This window comes from Bidens hawaiensis, unplaced genomic scaffold (assembly GCF_021521415.1).
Source record: "Bidens hawaiensis isolate Kalapana, Puna unplaced genomic scaffold, B.hawaiensis_p1.1 tig00041718_1, whole genome shotgun sequence".
NCBI classification, from domain to species: Eukaryota; Viridiplantae; Streptophyta; class Magnoliopsida; order Asterales; family Asteraceae; genus Bidens; species Bidens hawaiensis.
Window position 1 is genome coordinate 106,112 of NW_027505735.1, and position 10,080 is coordinate 116,191.

Sequence of the window (10,080 nt, forward strand, 5' to 3'; positions counted from 1 at the left end):
TTCCCACTAGTCTTTGGCCTATGGGCGACTTGGCCTATTTCAATTACTATGTGAGCGTGGATTATGCTTGTTCACACATGTCAATAGGTCAGCAAACAAGTTAGACCACTCATGAGATACTTGAGATCTGTTCGTTAAAAGCATGAATACCAAGCTTAAACAGACTTGAGCCTAAACTAGAGCTAATTCAATAAACAAGTATCGCAATGATATCGATATAATAAGATTTACAAAATAATATCGATATTTTGGTGATAAGTATCGCAATGATTAAATTTAACAATCTAATTCTATAAATGGTATCCGTCATAAACCCAACTCATTAACAACCTTGACCAACATGTATGACCGAGTGAAGAAAAATACCTTAGAATAAAATAAATAAATATTTTTCAATATAAAAAGTAACTTTTGTTAAAACATGAGTAGTAAGTAAATAACTAAATATAAATAGAAAAGTAGTCTAAAAACACATACTCACCAAACAATTACTGAACAATAATTTGTCACATTTTGAATATTGTGTTACCTCTCTCTCGTACGTTTCACCTCATTTTCCTTTTATAATTCTTAATATTATTATTAGCAAACCAACAGCTCTCTCCAAAGCACAAAACGGCAAACCCCACGCCCCCCTTTCTTTACACACCAACAACAAGAAGAAGAAGAAAGAACCATCTAATACAAATACAAATACGGACCAATTACAGTTGTTTCTAGAAACTACCGTTACTACCAGATCAAATCACCCTGTAATGGGTTGAACCCGATGTACAATTCTCTTCATTTACTTGCACCATCCTAATCACTGCTCAATTTCAATTATTCTGGTAAGTTTTTGCCCCAATTTTGACTTTGTTTGACTTGTGGGTATTGATCGATCGTGGGTTTGGGTTAATTGTGCTGTGATCGATCGATTGGAGCAAGACCCAGTTTTTTAAAGTTTGTTTTGTTTCTGGGTTTTGAATTTTATGACTAATTAGTGTTTAATTTTGGGTTAATTGTGGTGTGATCGATCGATTGATCGGAGTATGACCCAGTTTTTTAAAGTTGATTTTGCTTGTGGGTTTTGAAATTTAGGGCTAATTATTGTTTAATTTTGTTAATTTTGGGTTAATTGTGTTGTGATTGATCGATCAGAGTAAGACCCAGTTTTTTTAAGTTGATTTTGTTTGTGGGTTTTGAATTTTAGGGCTAATCAGTGTTTAATTTTGTTAATTTTGGGTTAATTGTGATGTGATCGATCGATCAGAGTAAGACCCAGTTTTTTTAAGTTGATTTTGTTATGTGGATTTTGAATTTTAGGGCTAATTAGTGTTTAATTTTGTTAATTAATATTGTTGATTTTGTTGAATTTGGGAGGTAGGTGTGGATAATTGTAAAGGAAATATTGCTTTTTGGTTTATGGGTTATAAATGTTAATTATGATGATTAATAATTAGCAATAATTACTAGGCGCAGTCTGAATTTTAGTCAATTTACAGTAATTATGAAAGTTTTAGCTAGCAAATTATTGTTTTTTTTATATATACTTTTTATGTTTCGATTTGTGTTTGATCTGCATTATGAAATGAAACTTGTTTGTTTTACAGGGAGAATTCTGGAAATTAAATTTATATAAGTTTTATATCTGTGTTGAAGATTGTGCTTTTGTGACTCGGGTTAGATTCGAAGGTTGGAACCATGGCTTCTTTGTCAAAGGCGGATTCGAGGCGTATGTATTCGTGGTGGTGGAACAGCCACATCAGCCCCAAGAATTCAAAATGGCTTCAAGAGAATCTTACAGGTATAGCTTTTTGATTCTATAAGTATATTCAGTGTGTTGTTTGTTGTGGAAGTCAACGCGTTTGCAGTAGATTTGATATCAATAGTTTTATAGATTTAGAGACGTAAATGCAAAAATTTCGTTGTATTAATCGTGTTGCGTTAAAAGTTTAAAGCATTCTTTTGTCGGGACTTTGGAAATGAATAGAAAATCATTTAATATCACTTTAATTTAGTAAGACAGTGTTTGGATTAAAAATTTGTTTTGATCTAAGCATCTAGATCTTATTTGATTTTCAGAATATTTCAGTTGGATCAAGACACTTCGTTAGGTCAAGTTTATCCGAGTTGTGATATTTAGGAGTTCTTGTAACGGAAATTTTCATTTAGTACCTGAATATATTGAGTAACTTGTATAAATAGCCTTTAATGTTTTCTCATCTTTTTGGTTCTTATGTAATTAATCATGCACCTTGTTTTCGGTCATCATTTATTGTATGAAGTGTGTTTTTAAACTGACTTTATATAGCGCGTTTATTGTCGTTTTGCTTGTATACATGTTAATTTTCCTCGTTTGTTTGAATAGATGTGGATATCAAAGTGAAAGCTATGATAAAGCTGATTGAGGAAGACGCTGATTCATTTGCTAGAAGGGCAGAAATGTACTACAAAATGCGACCCGAGCTTATGAAACTGGTAGAAGAGTTATACAGAGCATATCGGGCCTTAGCCGAGAGATATGATCATGCAACCGGGGCCCTCCGCCAGGCCCACAAAACAATGAGCGAAGCCTTCCCGAATCAAGTCCCTGCAGGGTTGGATGACTCGAATCCTAACTCTCCCTTTGATAACGAACCTCAGACCCCAGATTTGAGAACCAGCGCATGTTTTGACCCTGTTGACCTAAAAGACGCGTCAACTGTAACCGCAAGAAAAGCCCTCAATTTCAGTGATTCAGAAGATGCCAGCCATGATAAGAACGGGACCCACGATCGGTTCGAGACTGTAGGTGTGAATGATAAAGAGAACTTGTTATTAAAAGAAGCACTTGCCAAATTAGAAGATGAGAAAGAAGCAGGATTAAAGCAGTATATCGAGAGTTTGGATAAGTTAGCCAAACTCGAGTCGGATATCTTGAAATCACAAGAAGAATCTAAAGAACTTGCTGATCGTGCAAGTAAAGCCGAGGCTGAATCCCAAACGTTAAAAGACATGCTGCAAAAACTAGAAGCTGAAACGGAGGAAAGTCTTCAACTTTATCATCAGGCTGAAAAGAAAATCGAGGAAATTAATGAGCAAAATTTGAAAGATGAAATCAGTCGGTTGAAAGATGAGAGGGATGCTGCTTATGATCAGTACAAACAATCTTTGAATCTGATATCGGATTTGGAGAAGAAGCTTCTAGAAGCAGAGAAGGAGATTGAAACATTGAAGTTAGCAATTGCTAAATTAACCGAAGAGAAAGACGCACAGACTGTTTTATACCAGAAATGCATGGAGACTATCGCGAGTCTTGAACTTAGACTCGTCTGTGCACAAGAAGAAACCGAAAGGCTCAGAACCGAGATCGATAACGGAGTTTTACTTTTAAAAAGTGCAGCAGAACAACGGTTGATTCTAGAAAATTCAAACAAGAGTCTTCACATGGAACTAGAGTCAATGGAGGTCAAACTCGGAAGTCAAAGTCAAGAAATTACCGAGAAACAGAAGGAACTGGGGAGATTATGGATTTCTATACAAGAAGAGCGGTTAAGGTTTGTGGAGGCCGAAACCGCGTTTCAAACTTTACAACAGTTACATGCGCAATCTCAAGAAGAATTAAGGTCAATGGCGGGAGAGTTACAAAACCGGGCCCACGTGTTACGGGAAATCGATGCTCGTAACTCAGTTTTAGAACAAGAGATACAAAAGCAAATCGAGGAGAACAAGAATCTTAACGTGCTCAACGTATCTTCCAGCATTTCGTTAAAAGAAATGCAGGCGGAGATCAGCAGTTTGAAAGAAGTAAATGGGAAGTTCGAGGAAGAGGTTGACCTTCGAGTTGACCAAAGGAACGCTCTTCAACAAGAAATATACTGTTTAAAAGAGGAACTAAACGAACTGAACAAAAAGCATGGGTCGATTCTGGAGCAAGTTGCGTATGCCGGATTGAACCCGGAAAGCTTCGGTTCGTCTGTGAAAGAGTTGCAAGATGAAAACTTTAATTTGAAAAACGAATGGGAAACCGAAAAAGCTGCAAAAGAAGGTTTATTGAAGAAATTGGAAATCATGGGTCAACTTCTTGAGAGAAATGTTGTTTTGGAAAACTCGTTATCGGATTTGGGTGCTGAGCTGGAAGGTGTAAGGTGTAAGTTAAAGTCACTTGAAGAATCTTATCAAACACTCTCAGAAGAAAAATCTGGCATTGTTGTTGAAAAGGCGAATTTATTAGGTCAGTTACAAGTGACAACTGAGAATTTGAGTCAAGTTTCAGAGAAGAATACGGTTCTTGAGAATTCCCTTTTTGATGCACATGTGAAACTTGAAATCTTGAAGCAAAAATCAAAGAGTTTTGAAGATTCATGTCAATTGCTTGCTGATGAAAAGTCTGCACTTATTACCGAAAAGGGTATTTTAGTGTCACAAATGGAAAGTACTGAAACAACCTTAAAGGATCTCGAGATGAAATACGCAGATTTAGAAGAGAAATATGCATTAATGGAGAAAGAAAGAGACTCTACACTTGAAAAAGTCAAAGAGCTGAATGTATCTTTGACTTTACAAAATCAAGAACATTTGACTTTTGCTGAAAAGAATGACAAACAGTTGAACGCGTTGAAAAGTCAAATTCAGCTCCTGGAAAAACAAAGTGAAACCAAAAACAAAGAATTTGAAGAAGAGTTAGATAAAGCTTTCGGTTCTGAAATCAACATCTTCGTGTTGTTGAAATGCATACAAGATCTTGAGCATAATAACCTTTCTCTGTTTAATGATTATCAAAAACTCCAAGAAGCGTTAAAGTTGTCTGAAAGTCTGATTAACGTGTTGAAGCTAGAGAAGAGTGAAGACCAGATGAAGATTAAATCTCTATCTGATCAAAACGAAAGATTCAAGAACGGGATGCATCGGTTGTTGAAGTTGGCGGGTCTTTCTTTAAACCCGGGATCCGAAAACGAGCAGGAAGAATCTTATTTCAATAGCATACAGAAAACATTAGAAGGTACAAACTTGGCCCTGATTGAAAACGAACAAAAAAACATGAAGTTGGTTGTTGAGATATCGATTCTCGCCACGCTTTTGAACCAGTTCAAAACCGAAATTATGAATCTCGAGGCGGAAAAGTGTGTTATTCAACACGAGCTGTGTGATCGGGATGGAAAGATTCTTGGGATGCAAAACGAGGCTCGAAAGTTGTCGGAAGTAAACGAAGGGTTGAGATGTAAAGTGGCTGAGTTAGATATTAACGAATCTGGTCTAAGAACTCAGCTAGAGAATATACAGAATGAGTTGTCGGTTATACAAGAAGCTTCCAGAACATTACAAATGGAGAATGCGGTGGTTCGTGAAGAAAAGGAGTCTCTGTTGAAAGATAACTTTCATTTCAAGAACAAGATTAGTGATTTAGAAGAGGAAAACGAGACCATGTTGACCGAGGTTTTAGGTCAAAGTATTCTCTCTCAAGCTTTGAAGGATTACATTGATGAGAAACATGAAGAAATGTGTATGGTTGAGAAGAAATTGGAAACAGTTATATCTGTTCGCGATCAACTGAATTCGGATTTAGTAAACGTCAATAGTATGCTGCAATTAAAAGAAAAGGAACACAAGGAAGCAGTCCAACAAATAATGATTTTAGAGAATGACAAAACCGAGTTATCTGAGATTGTAACTGATTTGCAGAGGGAAAACAACGACGTCAAAGTTGCAAACGGTCAACAAACGAATCAAATTCTCAAGCTTTCACAAGATAATGATCATTTGAGTCAAGAAAACCAGATCTTAATGGTTAAACTACAGCAATCGACGGATGATTTGGAAAAAACAGAGGAAAAGGCTCGGGTATTGGAATCGCAAGAATCAAAAGTTTACGGTGATTTGCAGATTTCCGACATTTATCAAGTTTTATTGGAAGAGAAGATTAATGAACTTACTGAAGTTTGTTCAAATCTTCAAGAAGAAAATAACCACAAAGATGTGAATCATGAACTGCTTAAAGAAAAAGCCGACACTTTGGAATGTGAGAATGAGGACCTTAAATCTCGGTTGGCTGCTTACGGTCCAGTTCTTGAATCTTTGAAGGAAAGCATCATATCATTGGAGGATCATACATGTATCAGAACCAAAGTCCCCGAGTCTGAAAACGAGGGCACAAAGGTAATTTGTGCTATTTTAATATTTTGCGTTAGTAGAATAAAAAACCACTATGCTTCTAAATGTTGTTAAAGAATGCCTGTTAAACTCATAAATTGGTTAAAAAACACTTGCATAAAATACACGAAAAAGTCACTAAACTAATTGTTTTACATTAAAGTCTCTAAAAATTCATCTAAAATGCACATACTTTAACTTTTTTTAAATAATGACTTTTTAACTCATAAATTGGTTAAAAAATGCATTATTGTTATAAAAAAATATTAAGTTAGTTCATCAAGTTTTGACCAATTTAATAGTTACCAAGTCATTATTCTAAAATGAACATCAAACACGCGTGCATTTTAGACAAGTTTAGATACTCTAATATACAAAATTCGCGTGTTATTTACAAGTTAAAGCCATATAATATACCAAAATTAGGTTGGGGGACATTTTCATAAAAAATAAGAAAGTGTAATGGTTTTGAGTTTTTCACTTTTTTAAGTAATTTAACAATTAACATCTTCAGGGTGGTGAATCTACAACAATGGAGCAAGATCCATTTATGGAGTTACAAGATCTTCAAAGCAAGGTCAAAGTTATCGAAATGGCAGTAGTCGAAATGCAAGTGCTCTCTATGCAACAGAAGTTAGATTCCGACGCAAAACTAGAAACTGCAGTGAAGCAAATCGAAGAACTTTCGTATAGAAATTCCCGCAGCAATAAGCCAAAATCACGATCCGAGATCTCAGAAGCCGACCCGAAAGACATCATGCTCGATCAAGCCTCCGAATGTTCATCATACAACGTAAGCAAACGAGCAACAACAACGAACGAAGGTGAGATTTGGGAAACCATGTACAAGCACAACCCCACTGCTTCCGACGTGTCCCTCGATAACATAGTGGATAAGATAGAAGCTTCTAGAAGATTCCATGATTCCCGTGGTGATGAAAGCAAACGGAAGGTTCTAGAACGGTTAAACTCGGATGTTCTGAAGCTAACCAACCTTCAGATTACGATAGAGGATTTGAAACGGAAAGTCGAGATCACGTTACAAAGCCGACGTGGAAAAGCGATGATCGAGTGCGAGACGTTAAAGGGTCAGCTCATGGAAGCCGAATCCGCTATCCAAAAGTTATACGAGTTGAACGGGAAATTCGTTAAACAAATCGAAGGTGACGCTGACAGTGGAGAGAGTGAGAGTATAAGGAGAAAGAAGGTGTCGGAACAAGCGAGACGGGTTTCGGAAAAGATCGGCCGGCTGCAGTTAGAGATACAGAAGATACAGTTTGTGTTGGTGAAACTGGATGATGAAACTGAAGCGGCTGGGAAAACGAGGTTTTTGGATGGTAGTAAACGGGTTTTGTTGAAGGATTATCTTTATGGTGGCGGGAGAACGAAGACAGCGGCTGTTAGTGGTAGCGGGAGGCGGAAGAAAGGGCATTTCTGCGCGTGTGTCGAGCCGTCGACGAAAGGCGATTGAGTGATTGTTTGATTAATGAGTTGGTTTAGTGTGTGTTTTATTTTTTGTTTAATATACTAATGAATAACTTGTGGTTTTTGGTTTAGACTTGAGGGATGTGAATTCTAATCTCAAGTAAGAAGCCATATTAGAGAGCTTGTTTAAAGTTAGCCTTTTTATTCTTTTAAAATGTTTTCTTTTTTGTCATACATCTTCTATACGACGGGTGACACATATAAAGGTGGACGGGAATAAGATGGGTATTGGTAATTTCAGACCATGTCAGATTGTATTCCCATGCCCGGTCTGAAACCATTAGGTACCCGATTACTCATTGCTCGGTTGGTTTCTGCTTATATCCTTGGGAATCGAGTATACCTATTAGTTACAAAATGATTTGATGGGATTCCTAAATCATGTTTTACTATTTATAGTTTTTATATTGTTTTATAACTCGATCAGAAAAGTAAAGACCGAGTAAAATAAAATGTTTACAAATGCGTTTTTAGACTTTGGGTAAACGGATATTTATGTTTCGGTTAATCAAACTTGGTAGTGCATAACGTCATGTCCATCTCTTGTCGCCTTAAATTTTTAAAATCTAATTTTATACACATCCCATTCGCATTTTCTAGTCAAATTCGAGTTTGTTGTTTTCCATCACAACACGTAAAAGGAAGGCAATGGTATACTCAATTAGTAATCTACTAAACTCTAATTCATTACAGTGATATGTTTCCGCTTTCATGGCATATAAGAGCATGTTACAATGTGCAAACCATGCAAGTGATATTCTCGTTACATTTTAAGATCCAATCTCTCGGGAAAAATGTGTCGCCGCCTAAGGTTTCCAAAATGGAACCCAACGACACGTAAACTAACGGATGTGTCAATGGAACCCGACAACACATAAAGAACCCGATTTGCCATCTCTCAAACAGAAAAGAGAGAAGGTAAAAAGAAGTGTGAGACATATATCATAACACAAAGAATACAAGTGTGCTAGACATGTGTGATAAATATTCATTACAACATAAGGAGCCAAATGTACAATGTAAAGCGCTCTTATAACAATCTAAGCGTGAAGTACATGTTAAAAAGTTTTAATTTAAATATATGTATAATTTAATTATTGGTTATGCTTCGTGTCTCAGGGGTCAAATGAGTAAACTTTAAAATACAACTAAAATTGATAAGTTATAAGTTTTCCTAATATGTTTTGTTTCATAAACTAGATCATCATTATAATAATTTGTTTTTTTAAAACATAGTTTATATATCACTTATTTAAAAAGCTCAAAGAAGGAAAATATATAATGAAAAGGCCATGTTGTCTGGCCCATACTAAAAGCTACCCGGTTCAGATCCATTACCCAAGTCCCAACGTTTTTTTTGTACCTATTCTAAAAAATCTTGTTTTGAACTTTTAAGTTCTTTTAAAGAAAATAATAAATAAAATTTTTAACCAAATTGCAGGCATATTCTTTCTATTAATATCTTTTATATATTTTGATATCTAATTATGTATGTGAACGAGATATGGTTGTTAACCGGAAAGTAGTTGATGAAGATCAAAAACATCATCATAATGGAAGACAAATATTGTCCAATATATCATCATAAGAAGAACTACAAACTGTTCTAAAATAGCTAACCACTTAATGTAATACATCAAAAGAAGAATATATTACAAACACGTCCAAAACAGAAGAACACAAACCTTTTATTTATTAAAATAGCTATCCACTTAAAACATGTAGAAGAAGAATCACATACGTGTTTCAAAATATCATTTGAGGAACATAAATATTTTCCAAAATAGCTAAGTAACCAATTAAAACATAATAAGAAACCTTGGTAGCTAGGATTCCTAGCTAGGGGCAGGATCCTGAACTAACGATGTTTGTTATATTTATATTGTGCTTGTAGATTACGCAAGACTCAAACGATCTACAACGGCTAGAAGACTCGTTCTACCTAAAAGCTCGGAGAATCAGCTGAAATACACGTGGGATGAAGACTAAGTTGCTAATTAATCATGGCGGTTAGGGTTCCCTGATTTATAGCACTTTTTGTTATTTTTATTTCCTATATAAATGAGGCTATTGAGAACGTTATATGACATATTCTGCACTCACAATACTCACACTTGTATTATAGCTTTGGTTCTCAACTAGTTCCCGAGCTGTAATCATTATTTTCATTAATAAATTAAGGCAGTGGAAAGTTTTCCCCTCCCGAGGTTTTTTTCCAAGGATCCTCACCGGGATCTAAGGTTTTCCTCGCTATATCGTTGTGTCAACCTTTACTTTTGCCGCATTTGTCAACTATATTACTTACTTCACTACTGAAAAACACACTACCTCACTTTACTAATTTTCTCAATTATTGTTTCGGTAATTTTTGACCTAAACAGTTAGTATGTTAGCAGTTAGCACCATACGTCATATTCAAACCCACATGGACCATTGTTTAGGTAATTTTTGACCTCCAAAATCACACAAATGGGGTCTCCCCAT

General features: G+C 35.7%; 1 protein-coding gene across 2 annotated transcripts; it reads left to right on the forward strand.

Moving 5' to 3' along the window:
• Positions 1 to 689: 689 nt before the first annotated feature.
• LOC143615033 (protein NETWORKED 1D-like) lies at positions 690 to 7,760 on the forward strand. Of its 2 annotated transcripts, XM_077088292.1 has the most exons (4): positions 690 to 830; positions 1,593 to 1,786; positions 2,351 to 6,117; positions 6,626 to 7,760. In XM_077088292.1, the coding sequence occupies exons 2-4, from the start codon at positions 1,684 to 1,686 to the stop codon at positions 7,580 to 7,582; spliced, it is 4,827 nt and encodes a 1,608-aa protein (XP_076944407.1). In that variant the 5' UTR covers positions 690 to 830; positions 1,593 to 1,683; the 3' UTR covers positions 7,583 to 7,760. The 2 variants fall into 2 exon arrangements, with proteins under 2 accessions (XP_076944407.1, XP_076944406.1); XM_077088291.1 differs by lacking the exon at positions 690 to 830 and having other exon boundaries at positions 1,588 to 1,786.
• The last annotated feature ends 2,320 nt before the right edge of the window (positions 7,761 to 10,080 follow it).

Excerpts from the sequence above, each read along its gene's own strand:
- LOC143615033 (XM_077088292.1), top strand. The coding sequence starts at position 1,684 with ATGGCTTCTTTGTCAAAGGCGGATTCGAGGCGTATGTATTCGTGGTGG. Across the intron at positions 1,787-2,350 it reads GCTTCAAGAGAATCTTACAG|ATGTGGATATCAAAGTGAAA; the intron begins GTATAGCTTTTT and ends TTGTTTGAATAG. Across the intron at positions 6,118-6,625 it reads CTGAAAACGAGGGCACAAAG|GGTGGTGAATCTACAACAAT; the intron begins GTAATTTGTGCT and ends TAACATCTTCAG.